The 26,363-nt window shown below is 46.9% G+C and overlaps 1 protein-coding gene across 2 annotated transcripts in view; it reads right to left on the reverse strand.

Annotated features, from left to right (window-relative positions):
- The window catches only part of LOC143522197 (histone deacetylase 4-like), a 76,206-nt gene that overhangs the window by 34,750 nt on the left and 15,093 nt on the right, over positions 1 to 26,363 (reverse strand). The window contains exons 3-7 of one of the 2 annotated variants that reach the window (XM_077015969.1): positions 23,210 to 23,272; positions 10,526 to 10,812; positions 9,563 to 9,686; positions 7,328 to 7,448; positions 2,958 to 3,076 (exon numbers count right to left, since the gene is read on the reverse strand). In XM_077015969.1, coding sequence (XP_076872084.1) covers positions 2,958 to 3,076; positions 7,328 to 7,448; positions 9,563 to 9,686; positions 10,526 to 10,812; positions 23,210 to 23,272 — 714 coding nt within the window. Of the gene's footprint in view, positions 1 to 2,957; positions 3,077 to 7,327; positions 7,449 to 9,562; positions 9,687 to 10,525; positions 10,813 to 13,668; positions 13,824 to 23,209; positions 23,273 to 26,363 lie in introns of those variants that run through there. The other variant, XM_077015970.1, reaches the window with a different exon arrangement.

The raw sequence follows: 26,363 nt of genomic DNA on the forward strand, positions 1-26,363 counted from the left end.
ATGATGTGAGATGTCTTAATGTTTTGTCACCTAAAAATCGTTTACTAATATGGCTTTAATTTAAGACCTTAACATCGTATATCCGTTGTGGATAAATACCTTAAAAAGCTGGCTCACCTCACTGCAAAATTTTGCGTAATCCACTTCCTGGATGAGACGCTCCGACAAATCTGCCCCCTAAGCGTCACCGAAGCGTTTTGAAAGCTGATTTGTTCTCTTATTACAAAGCTGCAGCGGTTCTACTTTGATTTGAGTGGTTTTTATTGGTCTGAAGGGGGGGGGGGGGTAGTGACTTTGAGTGACAGGTTTTACAACCTCTCACCGGCGAGGTGCGAAGGGGAGGGGGGTGGGCTCACCAATCAGCCTACTGAGACAATCTGGCGCCTTAGAAGTGATTGAAAGCTGTTCTAACCAATAGTTTACTTCCTTCTGAAGCTAACCAGCCCTCATTTGCCATGATTGGTGGATGATTTATTTTAAACGACGCTTCGCAAATTCGCGGTTCATGTCCAATGTGGGTCCGCTAGCATAGCAACATAAGCTAACCTTTGATAACCTAAGCTAAGCTCCACCAGAACACACTGTTCGGCGTGTGCCGAAGCAGCCGTGGATTATTTTGTTCGTTTTTATCCTGATTGTGGATTCTTTTGAACATCACAGAAAATAACAGGATTACTTTTGATCGAATATATGAGCAATTTTCGGAATTTTCGCCAACCCGGAAGTGGGAATGAACACCCGCTACGACGCGATTCTACGTACTCGTGAGTAAAAATGGATCATTTTTCATAAGCGATTTTGTACAAAATATATATTCTAATACTAAACATTAGATTATAAACAGTATTGGAGCTTTTGAGTGCTGGAGTACTCTGTATCGTGTCGGATGCTACCGGAGTTGGCTACGGTAGCTTGGCATAGCCTGTCGGACTATATTGGACATAAATATCATATCATTTAACGTTCATAATTGGACATGGAATTTATTCATTGGAATTTTCTGGTCTTTCTGTAATATGTGCAACGTTGTTGTTTGAAATAGCTCATCGGTTTCATGTATGGAATTTGTTAGCATGTTAGCTTGGTTGGCTATGGGTGTGTACCGGGTGTGTCTCATACTTAGCATACTTGGACATTGGAATGTTGAACTGGACATACCTTGGACAAAGTGGAATAACTTTGCAATGCTTGCATGGATTTGCTCCATTTTTTCTGTGTTGTTAGAAAAGACCCTAGCGAAATGTATTGTTATTTCTGATAACAGATTTGAATAACTATGTGAATATACATTTCAGTCATGTTCAAGTTCAAGTCAGCATTTTTGACATTCCTGGCATATTGGCATCTGTAATAGAGGCTCTAAAATAAACCAAATTATGTGAATATGATTTTGAAGTGTATCAATATGTTCCTCCAACTGTCTACTTCAGTTTGAGCCATGAATGATAATTTTCCTATATGTACAACTTGAGATATCTAGTTTTAAAGTGAACTATGTAAGAAATGTTAAAAATGGCCACCGGGTTAGTGAAAATGCAGCATAGTGTTAAAAGGAGTAATCAGTAATCGGATTACTTTTTCAAGGTAACTAAGCCATCACTGGTTACACTGGCGTATGTAGCAGTATCGTTACACTGGCGTATGTAGCGGCACCGTTAAGCTGGAAACATACTTGCTGTTAACTACGCGTTTGCGTACGCATCATGGCTGCTTCGCGTATCCTGTGTCGGTTTGGCGCGTAGGTCTTGCACGTCCTCCAAAAGTTAACGCGACGCGTACGCGAGGTGCAATATACACAAAACCGCTAGGGGCAGTGTAGCCGCTAACCAGCATCAAGATGGACACAACGATATCCAACGACACAAACTCGGCAATCTCACAACGTCTTTGATTTAACGGCCTTACATACCACCTACGAAGGGATCGCTGTGGTCGTTTTTTCTGCCGTGACCGTAAAATTACCCAAAGGCTAATCTCCTCGAGTGTTGCCATGTTTGCATCGTTAAAATACCGAAGCCCTTTCTACGTTCTGCCCTCTAGTGGACGCCTCCAGTTTCACGCGTTGCACATAGGCTAGTATGTTCTCAGTAACGTTCACAACGCAGCCGGTACGCGAACGCATGGGCAAACAGCAAGTATGTTTCCACCTTTACACCGGCGTATGTAGCGGCACCGTTACACCGGCGTATGTAGCGGCACCGTTACACCGGCGTATGTAGCGGCACCGTTACACCGGCGTATGTAGCGGCACCGTTACACCGGCGTATGTAGCGGCACCGTTACACCGGCGTATGTAGCGGCACCGTTACACACGGGCGTATGTAGCGGCACCGTTACACCGGCGTATGTAGCGGCACCGTAAAGGTGGAAACATACTTGCTGTTTGCCCATGCGTTCGCGTACACAACCGGCTGCGTTGTGAACGTTACTGAGAACATACTAGCCTATGTGCAACGCGTGAAACTGGAGGCGTCCACTAGAGGGCAGAACGTAGAAAGGGCTTCGGTATTTTAACGATGCAAACATGGCAACACCCGAGGACATTAGCCTTTGGGTAATTTTACGGTCACGGCAGAAAAAACGACGACAGCGATCCCTTCGTAGGTGGTTTGTAAGGCCGTTAAATCAAAGACGTGGTGAGAATGGCGAGTTTGTGTCGTTGGATATCGTTGTGTGCATTTTGATGCTGGTTAGCGGCTACACTGCCCCTAGCGGTTTTGTGTGTATTGCACCTCGCGTACGCGTCGCGTTAACTTTTGGAGGACGTGCAAGACCTACGCGCCAAACCGACGCAGGATACGCGAAGCAGCCATGATGCGTACGCGTACGCGTAGTTAACAGCAAGTATGTTTTAGCCTTTACACCGGCGTATGTAGCGGCACCGTTACACCGGCGTATGTAGCAGTATTGGGTGAGCCTTTGTGCTAGAAGGTGTGGATGTAGCCAGGGTGTAGCACCTGTCTTGCGTAGGGGGAAGTCATCCTTCGAATCATAGATGCTGACGGCTGGATGGTTATAGGCAGGCACACCAGTCAGAGGAGGAGAACTCTGGTCCAGAGAACTGTGTTGGGTTTTCCTGTGTTCAGACATATAGACACAAGGTGGCAGATAAAGACAGAATGCAAATACTGTTTCCGTTTGTTTCTATTCGGACTTCGGTTAATAATGTATTGTGTATGTTTCCTTTTATGTTCCATGTCAGTGGGGGAAACGATGTTTGGGTTATTTATGTTTGGGTTATTTATGTTTGGGTTATTTATGTTTGGGTTATTTATGTTTGGGTTATTTATGTTTGGGTTATTTCCCTCATGTCTCCCGTTTTACTTGAGTTAAGAGTTATTTGTGTTTCTTTTCATTCAACATCTCACTGGACTAGTCAGAGGGCTGCGTATGTGGTATCTCATTTTATTTTTATTTTTTCAGTTTCCTCCTTCCATGTAAATAAACCTCACACATACTTATATATCCCAATCCTTATGGTTTTCCGTTTCTTCCTACTTCCTCTACCTGTAACGTTTCTTATCTTAGACAAGGTCATAACTTATTATTATCCTTATTGAAAGATAATCGTAAACATGCTCTTTGAATTTGAATGTAATTACATTACAAAAAATGTAATTTTTTCAGTAAGATGGCTTCCGTTTCATCATTTCTGCGACAAAAGCACAGATGAAGCGGATTTCGAGAATGCTTTGGTGAAACTTTTGGTATAAACTATCGCTGGTCAGTGACACTTCGCATGCAACGTGGCTCCACGGTTCCCATGCCGACGGCTGGGATGCAACGGAGTCTGCTCCGCCGATCTATCCTCACGCCACGTATCCATCCGCCTCTCAGGCGTGAGTGGGCTCTCGTAATCACAGAGAACCTCCCCACCGAGGCTCGCCTCATCCACCACAAGCCACACGCTCACAGCGCCTCGACACCCCGTCGCCTCAGGTTTCATAACTCCCTGTTCAGAAGGACCTGGCAACCCAGCCTGTGTGGGCCCGTAAGCTGCCTCTAAGCTCATGTTGGCAAGCCACAAAGCCCCAGGTGTCCACAATCTGGCAACCCTAAAGTGATCACTGATGGTAGCAACTGTCCAAAAAGCACTCAAGGTTGAGTTATAGAAAATAACAGTCTCTCAACAGCATGTAATAAACTGTTAACGAGTGTTTGCATTTCAGGGTGCAAGATCTTGGTGTGGCTCAGCACGAGAACCACACTCACCTCAAAAGGCAGGTGACAGGAAGCAACACACACGTCTGGCAACGTTTTTCATCAGTGCTGTGCTTCGATATGTACATCGCATCCTTAGTTGTGTTCACCCAGCACTTGTGTGTCAGGATAGTGTGTATTTCCGCTTTCAAAATGGCAAAGGAGCTTTTCTCCACTTCAAAGAACCACTTGACCCAAATGTTCTTGTTTTTGGTTCAACTAGCGCAGCTGAGAGGTGTGAAGAAGACGGCAGATCTGAACTTCTTCCGTAGGGTGTTGTGAGGCTGCCTGGCTCTGACAACTACATTTTGGAGCAGAGCTTCAGATTTCAAGACCTAAAAAATGGTCTTGGACAAAAATGCTGTCTTTAATAAGTATGAGTATGTGTTTGGAGTGTAGACAGTATGGACAGGGATAGGATTAACCTTAACCCTAGACCTGTGAAATAGGTAGTTTTAGGACTCCAGGGCTTATTTCATTAAGGTTTAAGCATGAGAGAAAATATCTATCTGTAAATTAATTACATCAACAACATTGAAAAGTCATGGGTCTGGTGGTTATGGAACCAGTTTTGTGACCAGAGGGTTGTTGGTTTGATTCCCAGGCCTAAGGCCATGACTGAGGTGCACTTGAGCAAGACACCTTACCCCAACTGTGCGCCAGGCTAAGTCTGCCCACCGTTCTGGGCATGTGTGTACCACAGCCCCCTAGTAATCACTGTGTGTGTATGATAGCTGTGCAGATGGGAAAATAGGGGCAGTCATGGTCCTGGGGTAGGGAACTGGTCTTGTGACCGGAGGGCAAAATTTTGATTGCGGTGAAAAATCACAATTGACAAATATGGCACATTTCAAAATGTGGAGAACAAATTTCAATTGGGGTGAAAATCACAACTGACAAATTATTGTACATTTCATACAAGCAAATGAATGTTTTGGATGTAAAAGCCAACCAACTAAACTACTACAGCAGAGTGATACGTGTGATGAGGTCAGAGCTGGCTGGCATTGAATTACATATCCACTTGGGCCCCTAAAGACTCGGGCCATGGGCCCCTAAAGACTCGGGCCTTCACTGCATCAAAGGTACCAAAAAGTGTAACTTGTCCACATAAAAAAGGACACTATTGTACGATGTGACTAGCTAGTCAAAGCTACTGTAGTTACTTTTGATAGCTAGCTACGTTTTACTGACCACGACTTTTCCCTAAACCGAAAGTTTTTTTACATTAGAAATTTTACAGATAAAACCAAGGACATTTTATGACATTTCTAAAATGTACTACAGGAACTAAAAACTCCAGTAGCCAGGTAAGTATGGGTTCATGAGTGTGTATCAGGTGTGTATCAGGTGTTTATCGGGTGTGTATGGGTTCTCTCACCTGTACCAGTAGTGTGGGTGTGTATCAGGTGTGTATCAGGTGTGTATCGGGTGTGTATGGGTTCTTAACTGTACCAGTAGTATGGGTGTGTATCAGGTGTGTATGGGTTCTCTCACCTGTACCAGTAGTGTGGGTGTGTTTCAGGTGTGTATCCGGTGTGTATGGGTTCTCTCACCTGTACCAGTAGTGTGGGTGTGTATCAGGTGTGTATCAGGTGTGTATCAGGTGTGTATGGGTTCTCTCACCTGTACCAGTAGCGTGGGTGTGTATCAGGTGTGTATGGGTTCTCTCACCTGTACCAGTAGTGTGGGTGTGTATCAGGTGTTTATCGGGTGTGTATCAGGTGTGTATGGGTTCTCTCACCTGTACCAGTAGTGTGGGTGTGTATCAGGTGTTTATCGGGTGTGTATCAGGTGTGTATGGGTTCTCTCACCTGTACCAGTAGTGTGGGTGTGTATCAGGTGTGTATCAGGTGTGTATGCAGGGTACCCGCGGGTCCTTAAAGTCTTAAAATGTCTTAAATTTAGTTTTACATATTCAAGGTCTAAAAATGTCTTAAAATGTCTGGAATTTTAGGAGGGGAGGCATTAAAAAGTGTGTTGCTCAGTTTTTCTGTTTTATTTTACCGATGTATATCTCACAATAATGATCATTTCCACAACGGCCAAATACTCCGCCTAATGGCAGTAGTACGTTACCTAACAGGTGGAAACAGCAGACGATGCTTTAGCTGCCTAGCAAGCTGCTTTTCTTATTTGAGGGGTGCGGCGGGAACAACAATACAAGGATACAGACATGGGTAAATGTCCATTCAGTGAAGTGGCTGGAGGATGAAAACATATTGTGGCTAGCTGAAACCTTCCAGTGATTCGTATGAGGCGCGATGTGAACTTGCCGAAAAACATTTAAACTTGGTACAATGGGCTGTAAAGCGCTGGATTCTCATATGAAATCTGAAAAACACAAGCGATATGATAGCACTCGTAATAGTAATATGCATATCGAGTCATTTGCTGTTAACTGCAGTTTAACTGTAAGTGCCAAAAATGATTTGTGTACTGTGTAGTGCGACCAAACGTCTGTATTTCCCGGGACGTATTTCACGTCCTGTGAGGAAATGTCCTGATTTTTAAATTACCTTCATTGGACCATTCAATTTAAATGTACAGGCACTAGGGCACTGCGCACGGCGCTGCATGTGCCGTAACCCCTCAAGCTTTGTTTATACATGACGCGTCGCGAGGTTTCGCGTGCCGACAATGACGTAATCGCGGTGGCTCCGCCCCTGCGCGAGGTCCCCGCGTGCTGTTGCTTCGCGAGGTTGTGCACCCCCCCCGTCAGCAACTTGCGGTCGCCACCCCCCCCCCCCCCCCCCCCCCCCCCCGTCAACAATTTACACCCGCCACCTTCTCCAGGTTCAAATCTCACTCCAAGAGATCTTGAAAAGTTGGCCACCCTGGTATTATTTTTTCTTGAGAGGTAATAAAAAGGTCTTAAAAGTCATTGAATTTGAGATTTAAAAATGTGCAGGTACCCTGGTATGGGTTCTCTCACCTGTACCAGTAGCGTGGGTGTGTATCAGGTGTGTATGGGTTCTCTCACCTGTACCAGTAGCGTGGGTGTGTATCAGGTGTGTATGGGTTCTCTCACCTGTACCAGTAGCGTGGGTGTGTATCAGGTGTGTATGGGTTCTCTCACCTGTACCAGTAGCGTGGGTGTGTATCAGGTGTGTATGGGTTCTCTCACCTGTACCAGTAGCGTGGGTTGTTACTCAGGCAGTGGTTCAGGCTGCGCTGAGCGAGCGCTTTCTTCTTATTCAGCACAAACTCCTGCAGCCTCATTTTCACCTCAGTGCTGGCTACCGCACCTGTGCACAGCATCGCACACGCCTGTCAGACCACGCCCGTCAGAACATGATCCATTACAACACACCCATAACACGTTCCAGCAGAACATGCTCCATAAAAGCACGCCCGTCAGACCACGCCCGTTAGAACATCCTCTATCAGAAAGCTTTTTTTGTCAAACAGGAAGTGAAAAGGTGGCCCTAAGAAGGACAACCAGTGTAGTGTCACCAGTGCATACTGGTTATACTGGCTGAACTGGTTCACAGGATGGAGTAGGACACAGGGAAGTTCATGCACATACTGCTAATGTATACTGTATATGTATTGTTTAAACCACATATGAATCATGAGTCTAACACCCCACGTCTGACTACAGAGAAGAGGTCCGGTCACAGGTGTCAACCAGTTTGGCACTGTTGCTTCTGTTAAAGGGGTTACTTGGCTCTTACTCTAGGTGTATGTTTGTGTGTGTGTGTGTGTTTACATCTGTATGTATTTAGGGGTGTGTCATTTATAAAAATACATGCACACGGGACTGAAAGGAAAAGTTTATAATGAGCTCAAGTTATGTAAATGTTACACGCTCTCTATATATAACTAAAGTAGGTCCGCTCAGTTATTTATGATTGCCTCATTGCTCATAAAGTCACTTACACCTCCCTGTGTGTCAGAGCGAAGGAGATTCGAAACCACAAAGGGAGGGAGACTCGGGCCTGGATCTGAAACCCGATAACACTCACACTACATCATGGACTAGTACTGTTGTATGTGAACTAAACACTCGCACTACATCATGGACTAGTACTGTTGTATGTGAACTAAACACTCGCACTACATCATGGACTAGTACTGTTGTATGTGAACTAAACACTCGCACTACATCATGGACTAGTACTGTTGTATGTGAACTAAACACTCGCACTACATCATGGACTAGTACTGTTGTATGTGAACTAAACACTCGCACTACATCATGGACTAGTACTGTTGTATGTGAACTAAACACTCGCACTACATCATGGACTAGTACTGTTGTATGTGAACTAAACACTCGCACTACATCATGGACTAGTACTGTAGTCTGTTTATTAAATGTGAACTTTACAACCCAGTTGCTGAAAAGTCTACAGACAACGCAGAACCCACTAGGACAGAACTTTATCTTGTGTGTTTATGTATTACTACAGAATTGGTTTCAGTACTGATCAGTAGCGGACCGTGACCATTAAACCTGGGCCCGCAACCCACAAAAAAAAATTGTTTCCTTTCCTAATTAACTGCAATTAATAAAGTTAAAAAACTGTGACGACAGTACAGCTTTAGAAACGCTATAACCAATAATATCTGTACTAGATAACGTCTTAAGCAAAATAAGGTTCCAACAAAATAAGGTTCACAGCTCCGTGTTCCTCGTGAGCGGAATATGTAAACAACGCGCACGAGGACATCAAAGGAATGAATCGAATGAAGCAGTGGTACGCTAACGACAGCTAGCGTCGCCACAGCGGGCGGAAATTATCATACATTTAAGCCCGCCCACTAAGAGGGAAGATATGATTGGTCAATTTTACTGTCATTTGAAACTGGTTCAAACAGTCACAGGCTTCCACTTAACCCCTCACCTTCCAACACAGATTGAATAGACACGGGTGAATAATTGATTTGCTTATATTTTTGTAATTGTTTAGATGTCGATTGTCAAATTGTAAGTAGATAAAAAAAATTGGATAAATTGTATTTATATTTTAAGAATATTTTAGGCCGTCTGAGAGGGCGTAGAGGGCCCTGACGGTTCCTCACTGGTACTGATACCACATACAGCTGCACAGGCAAATCAACATGTTAACAACCCCACAGTTGTGATGATGAACCTCTATCTCAAATCATCATAAGACTCTATGGGGGTTTCAAGGACAGTCACATGACCACATCTGTCATGTGATCTAACAAACATCCGAGACCAATACTTAACCACGCTCCATCAAGTGTTTACCACTGGTTGAACACATCATCAACATAACATTTTAAGTGCAATAAAATCTCAATGTGATCCTGTGTCCATGTCACACTGCCCATGCGGTGTGGTGGAGAGAAGGTGGAGAGAAGGTGGAGAGAAGGTGGAGGTGACACTCACTCTCTTGTCCTCTCTCCTTGTTCTTCAGGAGTTGGAGCTTCTGCTCACGCTGCTGTTTCTCCAGCTCCTGCTCCACTCGTTGCTTCTCCATGGTCCTCTGGTGTTCCAGCAGCTCCTGCTGAGCCTGAGGGAGGGAGGGGCAAAGGGAGGGGCAAAGGGAGGGGCATGGGAGGAGTGGGAGGAGCATCAAGTCATCAGCAGGATGCCGTGCCTCTGCTCCAGGCTATACATAACCACTCCAGATGAGGTGTGTGTGTGTGTGTGTGTGTGTGTGTGTGTGTGTGTGTGTGTGTGTGTGTGTGTGTGTTCGTTCGGTCCTCAGTTTGACACCTTCATGCCGTGACTACTTTTTAATACTGAAATCACAGCTTTCCTTATTGTTTTATAACGATTAATCAACCACACTGTAAAACATGTCCGTTCAGAAGACAGTACATAACGTCTGTCAACAACCGCCTGCTCTTTCTCTGCTCTGCTCTTTCTTCTCTAGGACTATTCATCTTTTCTCTTCATCTTCTATGACTAGGGTAGTCATACCTCTCACCTCACTAGCCTTACCTCACTATGTGGCCCTGATAATGACCTTATGATAATGACAGCCCCTCCTCCCACCTGCCCAGCTCCGCCTTCCGCCCGCCCAGCCCCGCCCCAACCCTGCATAACTCCGCCTCCCCCTGCCCAGTTGATAGTCAACACAGCGCAGGAGTGTTCACGCTGTACGTTACAGAAAGAGACCACCAGTAGCCAGACCTGTACCAAGACTTGATTCATGTAGCTGTGTTTTCCTTCACTTTGAAGGCTGTTTGTGTAGCAGGAGAGGTTGTGTGTTCACGGGCGCTTGTGTGTTCACGGGCGCTTGTGTGTTCACGGGCGCTTGTGTGTTCACGGGCGCTTGTGTGTTCACGGGCGCTTGTGTGTTCACGGGCGCTTGTGTGTTCAGGAGGTGTGTAGACAGGCCGATACCTTGATGTGTTCCTGCAGCTGGGCCTCGTGTTGCCGTGACAGCTGTTCGTGTTGCCGCTGGAACTCAGCGATGAGAAGCTGACGCTGGACCTGTTGCTTGTGTTTCAGCGCCATCAGCTCCTGTTGCATCTGCTGTTCATGCACAGCAGGGTCTCCGCCCTCCCCAGCCCCGCCCACACCTGGCCCCGCCCCCGCACACTCTCCGGGAGACGGTGACTGGTCCACGCGCAGGTCCATTGGGATGGACGCTGGAGGGACTCTCAGGGGTAGTGCTGAACTCAGGTCAACTGGAGGGAGGGAGGGAGGGAGGGGGAGAGAGAGAGAGAGAGAGAGAGAGAGAGGGAGGGAGAGAGAGGGAGAGATATGAGTACCAGGTCAGGAGGGCGGAGACCACTCAGGGAGAGAACAGTCAATTAAAGCCACTCCGTCATCTGAGTGGAAGCAGTGGGCTAGTCCTGCAGGCGGAGCAGTCCAGAGATCAGCCCCGTAGGCTTGTGCAGAGATCAGCCCCGTAGGCTTGTGCAGAGATCAGCCCCGTAGGCTTGTGCAGAGATCAGCCCCGTAGGCTTGTGCAGAGATCAGCCCCGTAGGCTTGTGCAGAGATCAGCCCCGTAGGCTTGTGCAGAGATCAGCCCTGCTAGGATATGCAGGAATCAGCCCTACAGGCTTGTGCAGTGATCAGCCCTGAATGTCTGTGCAGAGATCAGCAATGAAGCCCAGACAAGATACAAAGAGGCCATTGAGAGATGAGCAGGGCATTCAGGAAGCACTTTGAGACCAGCAGCTTTCTCCACATCAGCTGCAAATGAAGGTGGGGGGGGGGAATATCTGTTTACTAACAAACAACTGGAGAGACACATGCATGATGTATTTACCCACAGTTCAGTCCGAAGCTTGAATGTAACAACACTTGGGCTGTAAGTTTCAGTGTCTCAACCTCTCATACTGTTGCTTCCCTGTTCATAACTCACACACGCACACACAAACACACAGGCAGCCACAACACACAAACACACATATACTGTAACTCTGGAAGCTGTCGCTGTAGATGTTTGTGGTATTCTTCAAGCCCAAACAGCTCTGCTGGAGAACGAGCTTGTGGGGCTTATTGAGGAGTTTCTGTGTGGACATGAATTAAGTCTAAGAACCACAGGAGCGGGCACTAGAGCAGCAGGTATGGGTACCAGAACCACGAGAGCGGGCACTAGAGCAGCGGGTATGGGTACCAAAACCACGAGAGCGGGCACTAGAGTAGCGGGTATGGGTACCAGAACCACAGGAGTGGGCACTAGAGCAGCAGATGTGATCTGTGTGCTCCACCTCTGGATACTACACCTCTGTGTGCTACATCTTTGCAGCGCCCACATAACTGCTGGTTATCAATCTACCCAGTTGGTGTTTCACTAAAGACAGATGGAGTGTTAGAACTGTTAATGCACATACACTCCTACACCTCCACCCAGTGGCCCATTGATTACACTCCTACACCTCCACCCAGTGGCCCATTGATTACACTCCTACACCTCCACCCAGTGGCCCATTGACTACACTCCTACACCTCCACCCAGTGGCCCATTGACTACACTCTTACACCTCCACCCAGTGGCCCATTGACTACACTCTTACACCTCCACCCAGTGGCCCATTGATTACACTCCTACACCTCCACCCAGTGGCCCATTGATTACACTCCTACACCTCCACCCAGTGGCCCATTGACTACACTCCTACACCTCCACCCAGTGGCCCATTGACTACACTCCTACACCTCCACCCAGTGGCCCATTGATTACACTCCTACACCTCCACCCTGTGGCCCATTGATTACACTCCTACACCTCCACCCTGTGGCCCATTGATTACACTCCTACACCTCCACCCAGTGGCCCATTGACTACACTCCTACACCTCCACCCAGTGGCCCATTGACTACACTCCTACACCTCCACCCAGTGGCCCATTGATTACACTCCTACACCTCCACCCTGTGGCCCATTGATTACACTCCTACACCTCCACCCAGTGGCCCATTGACTACACTCCTACACCTCCACCCTGTGGCCCATTGACTACACTCCTACACCTCCACCCTGTGGCCCATTGATTACACTCCTACACCTCCACCCTGTGGCCCATTGACTACACTCCTACACCTCCACCCAGTGGCCCATTGACTACACTCCTACACCTCCACCCTGTGGCCCATTGATTACACTCCTACACCTCCACCCTGTGGCCCATTGATTACACTCCTACACCTCCACCCTGTGGCCCATTGATTACACTCCTACACCTCCACCCAGTGGCCCATTGATTACACTCCTACACCTCCACCCAGAGGCCCATTCATTAGTCTTTATGAATAACTGCAGTTCTTATTGGGATGAGACTCCTGCTGCTCACATAACACAACATCTCAGAGGAAAGCCAGTACTGCATTTAATTATTGATTTCCAGATCCAGGACACTCTCTCTCTCACACACACACACACACACACCATAGCAATACTCACTGTGCCTACGAAATGCATTTCTTTAAATAGCTGGTGTAATAAAAATCAAACTGCATTATTTCCCTAACAGTGGAACATCCCATGACAAAGCACAGCCCCTAACACTGACCCCCAGCACAGCCCCTAACACTGACCCCCAGCACAGCCCCTAACACTGACTTTACCTTAAGAAAGATCTGACAAAATTCAGCATTTGTTAAAAATTTAACAGTTTAACAATAGATCCTTTAATAATTTCTTACAGGCTAAATGAATCTGTTATCTGTGAACTTGGCAGAGTCATATGTCACTAATGATTATACTTTCTCAGGGGTTTGATACATCCTAAAATATCCTAGTAAGATTAGATCCTAAGATTAGATCCCAGTAAGATTAGATCCTAAGATTAGATCCTAAGATTAGATCCCAGTAAGACTTGTTGCTACTCTCAACACATTCAATTTTAAATGTAAAGAGCTCAACTAGACCTCATAATCATTTAGGCAGTATGTTTGTTCCTAGAATACTGTTCAAAGAAATAGCTGTGGATGTTCAGTAGCTAGAATCAGTAGTAAAGATCCTGTGTGTGTGTGTGTGTGTGTGTGTGTGTGTGTGTGTGTGTGTGTGTGTGTGTGTGTGAGAGATTCCTACCCATCAGATCCGGACAGCACTGCTGGGGAATCCCTGTCGTCTGTGGAACAGCCTGTCTAAGTCTCTCTGTCTCTCTCTCCTCACACCTGTGTTGCAGGGCTGCACTGATCAGCACGCTGTCTCCACCACTACACCTCTGTCTCTCCCCTGCTGGAATCACTCTTAACTCCCTCCTTCATTTAACTCCCTCCCTCCCTTAACTCCCATGTTCTCTATCTCTCATTCTCTCTCTCTCTCTCTCTCTCTATCTCTCATTCTCTCTCTCTCTCTCTCTCTCTCTCTCTCTCTCTCTCTCTCTCTCTCACTTGCTCTATTTTTCACACACATAATCCTCAACATGCAAACACACACACAACACTTAAGCACCTGCACACACACAAATCCTGCCCCCCCCCACACACACATACTGTAACACTTATGCACCTGCACACACACACAAATCCCAAACCCCGCCCCCACACACACATCCCAAACCCCGCCCCCACACACACACATCCCAAACCCCGCCCCCACACACACACACATCCCAAACCCCGCCCCCACACACACACATCCCAAACCCCGCCCCCACACACACACATCCCAAACCCCGCCCCCACACACACACATCCCAAACCCCGCCCCCATCCCACAACAGCACCCATGAACACACACAGTTTTGTAGTTTACCTCTTCATTCTTACCATAGTGCATCAGGAATATTTCAGAAACATTTCAGCCTTTTTGAAATTGCACAAGCTCGCGGCTGAGATCCATCAGTACGCGTCATCCCGGACGACCTTCACTGCGCTGCACGTCTGACAAGGCAAAGTAGTTCTGTGGAACAGGGGGACTCCATGCTGACTATAAACATACTCCTCAGCCATCAAATAATACACCTCTAATACACCAATCACAAGCCTTTTCTCCACCAGATCACTCCTGAACTCCAGACAACTGTGTGCACTTTCTTCAGATTGGTTTCTTCAGTCCGGACTCTTCGGTCCGGACTCTTCAGTCTGGACTACAGCTGGCTGGAAAGGAACAAACACATTTCACCTTTCCAATCAGCTCAAAGGCATTTTTCCCAGGCAATAAGAAGCTCCATTTGGAAAATATGTGTTCATAGTCAAATACAGCCTAATTGTAATTCCAAACGTATATGCACGCACTGACACAGACATACAAAGTTCAGTAATAAACATGCGATTTAGCACCATATGGCTACAGATCTCTTATATGTCTATAAACTGTTGTTTGGTAATCAACTTTTCAGACAGGACATGTCTCCTCCCCAGCGCACACACAGGACATGTCTCCTCCCCAGCGCACACACAGGACATGTCTCCTCCCCAGCGCACACACAGGACATGTCTCCTCCCCAGCGCGCACACACAGGACATGTCTCCTCCCCAGCGCGCACACAGGACATGTCTCCTCCCCAGCGCGCACACAGGACATGTCTCCTCCCCAGCGCGCACACAGGACATGTCTCCTCCCCAGCGCGCACACAGGACATGTCTCCTCCCCAGCGCGCACACACAGGACATGTCTCCTCCCCAGCGCGCACACACAGGACATGCCTCCTCCCCAGCGCGCACACACAGGACATGCCTCCTCCCCAGCGCGCACACACAGGACATGCCTCCTCCCCAGCGCGCACACACAGGACATGCCTCCTCCCCAGCGCGCACACACAGGACATGCCTCCTCCCCAGCGCACACACAGCATCAACAGGCCTCTAGAAGTTACTCTAAGACGCTTGTTATCCTGTTTGAAGCTCAAAGAGAACTATCAATACTTATCGCTAATCAATAATGGGGAGGCACTGGGCCGTGCGGTAAAGACATGTGGCTTCGTCCTGAGACGCCAGTACACAACTGTACGTCATACTGCCACTGCTATATTTAGTCCAGTTTCGGACCTCTAGACACGCTCAACCACTGAAGCTGAGCGTTTGTTCTCAAACAGCAATGTAACCATGGCAACCTCCTTTTGGCACACAACTGTGACATGTTTTGAAGTCAAAGCTCAGGGAAGCTGTTCGTTCAGGCTGCAGTGGGACAGGTGACCAGGACTTGTGGTTCTAGAACACTACTGTTGTGCTGTTATAGTCCAACACTGATATATCGTCCATCTCTGATATATCGTCCATCTCTGACATATCGTTCCTCTCTGATGTCACTTGTATTGCTGTGAACGGATATCATTCAGCACTTATATTGTCCTACACTGATATATTGTCATAGTAATATATATTGTCCTACTACTATAATACTACTATGATACATCTTTAATTGTTTAACAATTTAATTTAATTGTGAATAGTTCAGCTCTGAAGATCTAGAGGAAGTTTTTAGTGGCCAAAGGAAGTAGATGCATGCTGGGAGTTCCCAAAACTCAACAACAGCTTAAAAAAAATCATCTTCACAAGGATCATGCACACAGACGTTTGACGTTTCACTCCAACATCTGGACCGCAATGTCTGTGCGTCAGCACTGTGTCAGGAATCACACAGCTTATCTCTCCTGCCTCAGCACGCTCTGACGTCAACGTCTACCTCAGGTTTGCAGAGATGAGTAAGATAAGAGCTTTGTGTTTGGCTTCCTCAAGGTCTGCAACACACCTCTAAAAGCTTGTGCTCTGCCAGCAGGCCAATGAGCTCAGACTCGTCTCATGGTCGTTTCACGCTTGTCTCATGCTTGTCTCACGCCTCCTGCCCCAAGCATCCATACACAGACAGCTGTGAGGTGGTGCCTCTTTCATAAGTTCTTCCACAGTGATAAGAACTCCATTAAACGATGCCTTCTTTCTCAGAATCCCACACAAATCAAACACAAATATTTTCTGTGTTGAGGAGAAAGGTCTGCTCCCAAAGGGCGACTTGCATTGTAACTTCCCAGATCACTTGAATGGTGTTGTGTTCTGTGTTCAGCGTTCTGGTTCAGTGTTCAGTGTTCTGTGCGGGACTCAAGCCACGTTACATGGCCAGTTCTTGCCGAGCGTTTCACACGCACTTTGCTATCGCACGTGAAGTGTGGCATCTGACTGTTCAATACTGTTGTCACACGTGCCAACTAAAGTGTTGCATGAAAATGAACAAAAAGGAAACCGAACATACTATAAATGTTCAAGAACTACAAGAACACAAGCAAGTGCGACCCATACAGAACAGGACGGGGCTTCAATACGGTAAAAACACAATAACCCCCAGGTGGTGTGGCTACTGAGAGCTAACACACCACCTGGGGGATGCAGGGACCATCAGGACCAAGACGAATGACTATTACGTCCACGTGATCCACTGCTGCTGGGTGCCAGTGGCTATTGACAGCGTCGTGACAACTGCCAGTGTGTTCAAAGTAAACAATTCACACTGCTATTTCAAGTTCAAATGTAGGCTATCAGAAAGAGACAGAGGGCATATGAATAAATAATGCAGTTATAGTTAGCATGGTGAAAAGACCCTCTCACGCACAACTCCATGACTGTAGCTCTCTTAAATAGAGGAAATAGACATCTGCACATATATATTATATGTGCATGTTGTATGGACAGATTATCTTGACATGTTATATGACTTATCATATCAGGATATCTGAATGTGTTATATGTTTAGCGTCACAGCTGGTCATCTGAACGCCCTGTGAGGGCCCTGCACTTCATCCGTCAAACTCTCTTACTCTCTCCCCCTCGATCTATGTCTCACTCTTTTTCTTTCACTCTCTCCCTCATTCTTGCTCCATCTCGTTCTCACACCTTTTCTCTCTCTCTCTTTCAGTGCTCAGATGCTGAGGTCTGTTGTGTACTGAAGCCGCTGCTTCATATTACTGAGCTATTTGAGTCCCACAATGCCCTGGGCCATGTGGTTTAATGGACTGTGATTTATTATGATCTGTGTATTTCTCGAGATCCAGGTCCCAGCTGATCTTCTGGCCAACGGCGCTAAGGGACACTGTGCTAAGAGATGTTGAGCTAACGGGCGTTGGGCTAAGGGGCGTAGGGCTAACGGATGTAGGGCTAACAGACACTGGGCTAATGGACATAGGGCTTATGAACGCAGGACTAATGGACATTGTGCTAACGGGCGTTGGGCTAACGGACTTAAGGCCAACAGGCATTGGGATAAGGGACGTTGGGGCTAACGGACCGCTGCGCTGGACAGAGGCTGAGAGGCAAGCTGGATCTTCTGGCCAATGTCAACAAGTAGGGAGGGAACCAGTGGCTCAGTTGCTGGGCGGTCGGCTCACAAGCCCGGGTTCTGGGTTCTGGTCTGAGTTAGTGTTCAGAAGTGGGCCTGCGGTGCTCTGTGGGTGCGATTGTGTGAGAGCAGAATGCATAGATTAGAGGGACTTGAAGAGGCTTCTTCTGGAACACCAACAGAGCTGAACGCACTCTCCCCAGTACCGACTAGGGCTGAACGATTTTGGAAAATAATCTAATTGCAATTTTTTATCTATAAATTGCGATTGCGATTAAAAATAGCGATTTTTTTTTTTTTTTTTTTTTTTTTTTTTTTTTCACTGTTTTCAGGAAACTCTTTTCCGGCATTTTTTTATACAGCTCAGATACAGGGTTGCGGGGGGGGGGGTGTAAAATGGACTAAATTTAAGTATTATTATATCGTGATCGATCGATCGCCTGTGGTTGGCGCCAGAGCGAACTAGTAACTTTTTAGTCTAAGACGCTCAATGCGTGAGAGTTGCCAACCCTGCAGGTATAGCAACTTGGCTAAAATATGTGCGTGAGGGCATTTGGTAGCGCATATCCAGTAGGGGTGGGAATCGTTTACTATCTCACAATTCGATTAGATTCCAATTTTGGGGGCCACGATTCGATTCAAAATAGATTTTCGATTCAAAAAACGATTTGATTTATAAAAATGTCTGCTTCAGTCTATAAAATCTGTATCTACTACAGTCTACTTTGCAAGACAGAATGACAAATACAGAAAATTAAGTGTCTTTCACATTTAATTAACAAATATAAAGTGCTTTGGTAAAATAAAATGGTTTTTGTTGTTACCAAAATTCTTGAGCTTCATTTTGCGAGCTGTCAGGGCTGGCGCGGATGCAGTTCCCCCAGCCATCGCTAGGGGCACCAGACTCAGTCCCAGACTAAACCGGTGTAACCGTACGTTCTCTGCCAGTCTCTGCTTTCTCTGTGATTGCTGATCGCTTATCGTCTCGCCACCTCTCTCTGTTATGTTTTTTCTTTACTTATTCGAGTATCTATCTCCTGCGACGCTTCCTGACCCATCTCAAGTTTTCCCAATCCTGTATTTCTTCCTATCCGTTTTGCCTTTATTTTTGGGAAGGGTTTTATTTTGCTGCGGCGTTTTTTGCCAGTTACTTCTGCTGGTGTCCTTGGTTTCGTTTATCTGCGCTGTTTTTTAGTTACTGTTGTTTTGTTTCTTCCTCCCGTCTCACTACGGTTGAGTGTTATTTTCCACGCGTTGTATTTTCCGCGTTGTTTTTTGTTTCTATTTACTCCATGCCCTCACGGTTTTGGTTTCTATTCTCTCGCGTCGATTCTTCCGTGTTGTTTTGTTTGTTTGTTCTGGGTCGCTGTGCGCGTTTCCCTCTCGCTAATACATGTGACGAGTGTCAAACGTCTTGATCTTGCGAACCGGCACTTGGGTCCATCCTTCTCTATATTATTTCTCACACTTCTCTATATTAACGCTCCCGTGCTCACCGCGTTACACAAGCCTTGCACACGAGCTACATTGTGTCCAGTTCGGTCTTCCCCGGCATTCGGTAAAAACCAAAATGAACCCATATTTTTGCCTTAAATGAAGACCGGAGAGGTTGAATATGTCTTTCCTCCATCTGTTTTGAAACTTTTCCACGCATGAGTGTGTCCCAGAATCTGCTGCGTAAAGTCTCGCGTAATTTTGTAATTACATAACGTGAGACTTCACCACGACTTAGAATCGATTTTGGGACATTTTAAATCGATTCTGAATCGTAGTAAATGAGAATCGATTTTTGATATATGAGTCGATTTTTTGGCACACCTCTAATATCCAGTGTGTTTAACAAAGCCATGAAGCCGGGCTTGTTCACTACATTAACGGGCATCATGTCTTTCACTATGAACTCCGTTACTGCCCGAGTTATTTCAGCGTGCCGCTTCCAATTATATCCATAAGGAGTTACACTTTCAAACGGTTCGGTCAGTGAACCCTGTCTGCTGGACCGGTCAAGCTATCCGCGCTTTTGCGATTCATCCGTGCTTTAAATCTTATTGCGCTTATATGCGTGATTTTACGGTATTTCGCTGCTCACCACATACTAAAGCTTTATAAGCGCAGAGAAACACTTTGGCGTATTTGAAGACGCAGCACTGGTCGTTGGCATTTTAGCCTTACAAATATCATACGAGGCTTTGTGGTGTTTTTTTTAATGCTGAAGGTTTATAGTGTTTCCTCGCTTCGTAGCGACAGTAGCAAGGCACGTTTTGCAGGGTACCTGACGTTGAGCAGCATCTTTTTTAAAGCCAAAGTAATTTCACACAACTAATGTGCTGCCCCTCTTTGGTATTAGACTTTCAGTTGTGTCAGCTTCTGTCGAGCCTGAAGTCATTGTGCAACAAGTTAAAGTGCGCTGTGTTAACTTCACTTCTCCACCTCCCTGCCTCGTGCTCGAGTTTGCTCCGTTCGTCCTCGGCTCGCTCCCAAGTCACGTGACCAGTTTAAATCGCAGCCTGTGCGATTAGACAATCGGGTTTAAAAAAATCGCGAAATTATCGCAAATGCAATTAATCGTTCAGCCCTAGTACCGACACACCTCTCCAGTAATGAACACACTTCTCAGGTACTGAACACACCATTTCCAGTACTGAACACACCTCTCCCAGAGCTGAACGCACTCTCCCCAGTACTGTACACGCCTCTGCAGTACTGAACACGCCATTTCCAATACTGAACACACCTTCCCAGTACTGAACATGCATCTGCAGTACTGAACACACTTCCCAGGTACTGAACAGACCCTCCCTGGTACTGAACACAATGCTTCCTCACTCACACCACCCTCTCGCAACTACACACTAAACTAGCTTGTTTAAAACCATGTACACACTCTAGATTATACCAGTACCCTTGCAGTTAATGTGTAATCTGTCTACTTTTAAAAAATTCCATTGCTGTGAACAGTATGTGGTCCAAATATATCCTTACAACTGGGGCACGTGTGGTTCCAGAGAGAGAGGAGGGAGGGGTCTGTCCCGCAGGCATAGATGAGCAGGCAGGTCAGGACATGTCCCACCATATCTGTCTCGCCATTCCTGTCCCACCATATCTGTCTCGCCATACCTGTGGGACGATACACCAGCAGCTGCTCACGGGGGAGGCAGGCGGACGCAAACAGGCCCCAGCCATCCGCCGCTCTCTCTCTCCCTTCAAATCTGTCCATCCTCCGCTCTCTCTCCCTTCAAATCTGTCCATCCGCCGCTCTCTCACTCCCTTCAAATCTATCCATCTCGATGGCTAGACATGCTGTCACTCCCTCTCTCTGTCACAATCTGTCCATCTTGTTAGCTAGACCTGTCACGTAAAGCACGCAGTGTTCTGGGACACTCGGGGTCCGGACATGTCACCCTGCCTATGGAAGCAGTGACTAAATACAGTCTAGCTGGTCTGCTGGTATTGGTTCTGGTCTGCTGGTGTTGGTTCTGGTCTGCTAGTATTAGTTCTGTGTGTATAACTGACCAGGCCAAGTGAGCGGCCCAGCGGGGCAATAACTGTGGTTTTGTGACACGGTGCCGCACTACAGACATCCTGCGCTAGATCAGATGAGCACCGAGAGGAGCGGGGGAACCAAACACTGAACACTGCCTCCTGCTGGTCACCAAAGTCAAAGAAACAACATACTGACGTGCCCTGTGGGGTACCAGGCTGAGCAGGGTCTGTGTTTGCTACTAATGCTCACCACAGCGGCTGCAGTGTGGTGTGGTGTGTTACAGCTGACCGCGTGGCCTTGTTTTCATCTGCTGCTGAAACCTGTGGTAGTCCCAAACGGGAACCACGGCGCTGCGGACAGCCAACAGACGTGAGGTTCAGACGCCTGGTCTCACGCTGGGGTTACAGGGTTACAGTAGTCTGGTTTCATCAGCTTATGACTGGGGGGGACTGGGGAGTTAGTGATAAACCAGCATTATGAAAACGCAGAGATTTGATGTGCTGAAAACGCAGAGATTTGATGTGCTGAAAACGCAGAGATTTGATGTGCTGAAAACGCAGAGATTTGATGTGCTGAAAACGCAGAGATTTGATGTGCTGAAAACGCAGAGATTTGATGTGCTGAAAACGCAGAGATTTGTGCTGCTCTTTTTTTATCAGCGCGACTTGAATTTCACATTAAAAACAGTTTTCTCCGTTTCAGAGATCCTGTGATTGGATAAACAGAAACAAGGAAACACATTCATATACAGCAGCCTACCACACCTCTTCTTATTGGCCTACTACATCTCTCACTAATGGCCAACCACACCTCTTCCTAATGGCCTGCCTAACGTCCTAATGGCCTGGTTGTTTAAAGATAATTTGACAGCATTGATTACTATGATTTACATGCTGGGCATCATCAGAACACCCTGTCAATTTTGTGAAATACTGAATATAGAAACAAAATATGAAATAATCAAATCGTTGATCTAACATGCTTCAACAGATCTGTACATGAAATCCACATATTTCCAAACTCAATTTGCATAAATGCATGTGTGCGCGCGCACGCACACACACACACACACACACACACACACACACACACACACATACACACACACCTTGTTAGCTGCCCAGAGTTCGTTACATTCTATAGCTGTCAGGCCAGCCATGTCTATGCACATAACATGAGACAGTGGAGGAAGCTGACAGCAGAGAGAGGAGAATATGGTGGAAAATCAGCACAAAGGAGCATCTGAAGAACATCTAAAGAGCATCTGAAGAACATCTAAATAACATCTGAAGAACATCTGAAGAGCATCTGATGAGCGTGGAGGCAGGGATGAAGATGTGGATGAAGCTATGAAGAAAGTGTGGGCCCAATTGCCAGGGCTCCGAGAAGTCAGGCCCGCTGGGGGCGTCTTCGTGCTGCCCGTCTTAAATGCTAATGTAAACTCTTTGGATTGCATCATGCTGCTGTTCCAGTGCCCCCCCCCCTTCGCCAGCCCCCCCCCCCCCCCCCCCCCCCCCCCGCTTAGCACTTAAGGTCTCATCTATAATTCAGTGCACTAAATAAAGGTGTTACACTGAGATGAAATGAAGACACGGGGCTGGCTCACTCTCCCCCCCCAAACAGAGCAGTAAAAGTGTTTCAGACATGTCGGCACAGTCACGTCTCCTCATGTGTCCCCGTCCACCACAGGTCTTCCTCCCTTCTTCTGTCCACTAACCCTCGTCAGACACGACAACACCATCGCAGATGTGCAATGCTATGGAGGAGCTTCATTACAACAGTGGGATAGAACCGTATATAAGCTACTGGAGTGACGTTGATGGTGTTAAATGTTTCAAACTCCAGAGAGCAGGTGGGTGGGGCGTGGGGTCTCACCTGTGGGAATGTGGTCGAAGGCTGATGTCTTCACCAGCTCGACGGGAGGCTCCATCTGTGAGTCTGGGGGACAAAGACAAAGACACGTTGAAGATGTAGAAGATGTAGAAGATGTAGAAGATGTAGAAGATGAAGATGTGAAGATGTGAAGATGTGGGCTGAGCTCAAGGTTGGGTGGGGGGGGTCACCGTGGGGCATGGGACTGGGAGCAGACCGCTCTCAGACAGTGGACCAGCACGTCCGTCTGTGTGTGTCTGTGGGAGGTGTGTCTGTCTGTGGGCGGGGTGTCTGTGGACACAGTGTCTGTCCATGGACAGGATGGGTGTCAGTGAGTGGTGTGTGTCTGTGGGCAGGTTAATATAAAATACTGATGTGTTTCTGTGTGTGTTTGCATTATTGTATGTGTATTTGCATACTTTGTGTGTTTGCATTCTTGTGTGTGCTTGCATGCTTTTGTGTGTGTTTGTAGTCTTGTCGGTGTATGTGTTTGTAATGTTGTGTGTGTGTATTTTTAGCAGCACCCCATCCAGAAGTTTCCTTTGTGTCGGATCACCCAGTGTCTGCTTAGCCTTGGAAGTAAAGCCAGATTTGTGCCACTGCTGAACTAAAGCTCCTGGCGAACACAAGGGCTTCGAAACATGACCGGTTGCCATGTATTCTCTAATTCTATAAATTCTCCCCCTACCCCCCAGAAGCTGCCAAGGTGGATTTTCGCCAGCTTAATTTCTCCGCATTCTTTTATTTTAGGCAAACTAGTGTGAATTAGCTTGAACCCCTACCGAGTTTTGGAAGACATACTAAATTACATATTTGAAGAGGAAACAGTAGTTATACATCATGCAAGCAGGTCGTGTTGAGATGAAGGGAGACTGAGATTAAGGGTCGAGGGGGGGGGGGGGGGGGGGGGGTTGCATTTGCATGGTAAAACACAGTGACCAAGGACAAACTGAAGAAAGGCGCGTGGTTAAAACGTGTAATGGATACATGCAGGTGGCCAGTGTGACCGTCAGCACGGAGCACTTTGCGTGGCCGTGTGTCTCTGCTCTTGTGACGTGAACGTCACTGTCCTACACGAGAACCTTCTCTCAGCAAAGCACGAGCTTCGAGTCTCAGATGCGTCCACGGTAAACCACAGCGGCAAAAAATCAAAATGTGATTTGTATGGTTATGGAAATGCCAGTAATGCTGGGTAATGCTGGGCTTTGAGTAGCATGTAAAAACCAAGGGCACGTCCAGAAGCCGCTGGTGATGCCCACACTGTTTAAACATGGCGATTATATTACAAAACCCCAACAAACTTAGTGGTTGGGTTCACTAGCCAGGAGAAATGTTAATACATTCATGAAGTATCAACCTTCCACTGTTACAGTCTGGTATTGTTGCTTAATGTTTGTATTGCACTCTTTAAGAGGAGAGAGGCTTCTACTGGTACACTGGTAATGTATTTTTGTCATTTAGGACCCAAGGAGAAGATCTGATGTATCTGATTTAAATTGGATAAGCACATTAGAGAGTAACCCGAGAGAGGAGTGTGAGGACCGGCTCCATACGCGTTGAGGTGTCACACCTCGTGTTCCCAGCATGCCGTAGGTGCGCGTCACGTGACCAACCCGACAGCTCGTTGGCCTGAGCCTGCTGCACTGCCTAAAGGATGCCCCGCCCAGCATTGTTGACCTCAGGCCTGAATAACGCAGGGACTGACCAATCCTGCTTCAGCAGCAGGCTAAAAGCGTGAACTTTGACCTCACTTCACCTTGAGCCCTCATATGAATTTAGAAAAAAACACAACTCAATAACGAAAGGCCAGTGTGCTCACACAAGGGTGTTCCTTTTGGTTCAACCAATTTCCTTTTCCAAAACACTTAATTTAAACCATCAGGTGCTTTTAGCTTACAAAAGACACAAAAGAAATAAACACACACATTACTGGGCTTCAGAAGGGTAAAAAAAGCAAACAAACACCAGTGAATTGCCAACCGTGGTCACTGGAGATCAGTGAAGCCAGTTACCTTCCTCCCAGTAACACAGGACCAAAACAGACTACCCACAGGCTCACCAACCCCGACGCAGTAGCTGTGGGGGGCTGCCTCGTCTTCAGGGCAACAGCACAACCGTGCGCACTGTGAACGGGGAACAGCAGGGCGGTGCTGTAGGACACGCCCCTCATCTGGGGGAGCGTCAGTCACGAGGTGAAAGATACAGTCTGCAAGGACTCGACTGCTGTCGAATCAAACTTTCAGCAAGGATATAACTGGTTCTGGAATAAAGTTTGAGCAGCGGTTCTATATTTTCACTGCTAGATCACCAGAGCCTACCAGACCTGGAGGTGGTTTAGATACAGAATAAATTACACCGGCTACAAGGGCAGATTTTTTTTTTAGTATGCTAGAAACGTAAGTGGATCACAGCTTTATATAGCAAAACCCGCTATAGCTCAACAACAGGACGCGAAGGGAAACGAAATCGAGCAAACGTATAGATATGCATCTGAATCTGTGTAGGCTTGATAGTGCAGGGTTACTCAGGCTTGGGGTCATGACAGAAAGAGTAATGAAGTAATGTTGTGTTAAATATACCAGTTCCTTCACAGAGCCTTCTTGGTTCGCTACTGGAGTCAAGGACGAACACCAAGAGGAAAGAGACGTTTGCTACCCACTGAAAGTTGCTTCGGGCGTTCACTGGTACAGCTTGGTTTATTCACGCTGCTCTTCAGCTCGGCAGTGAGGGGAAGACCCAGTGCAGGACGCTGGAGTATCACAGGAAAGACGAGAGTCCCGCAGCCCTGATCTCCACCTCTAGGGCCAGGTAACCAGGTGCAGGAAGTCCTTGTATAAGTCCAGAGATGCAGGCCACGCTGACCGAAACACTCACTCTCCGAGTCATCAGGTGACGATCAGAAAACATGTAGCTAGGTAAGCAAGGACAGAAAAACTCCAAAAGTGCACGAAAATCAAAAAACCAAAAAACAGTGATAAACAACTGCGTTGCAAAAAAGGAGTTCCTCCTTCAGGAAGACACTTCTACTGGGTCTTCCATTCAAGGGCACCATTTTACTACATAAGCTGTAAGCCTGAGAGGGCGACACGAACTTGTCTTCAGACTAGATCAAATCAATACAAGCACAGGGTGAGAGAGACCGGCGTAGAGAGACCTG

This window comes from Brachyhypopomus gauderio, chromosome 8 (assembly GCF_052324685.1).
Source record: "Brachyhypopomus gauderio isolate BG-103 chromosome 8, BGAUD_0.2, whole genome shotgun sequence".
Lineage (NCBI taxonomy): Eukaryota > Metazoa > Chordata > Actinopteri > Gymnotiformes > Hypopomidae > Brachyhypopomus > Brachyhypopomus gauderio.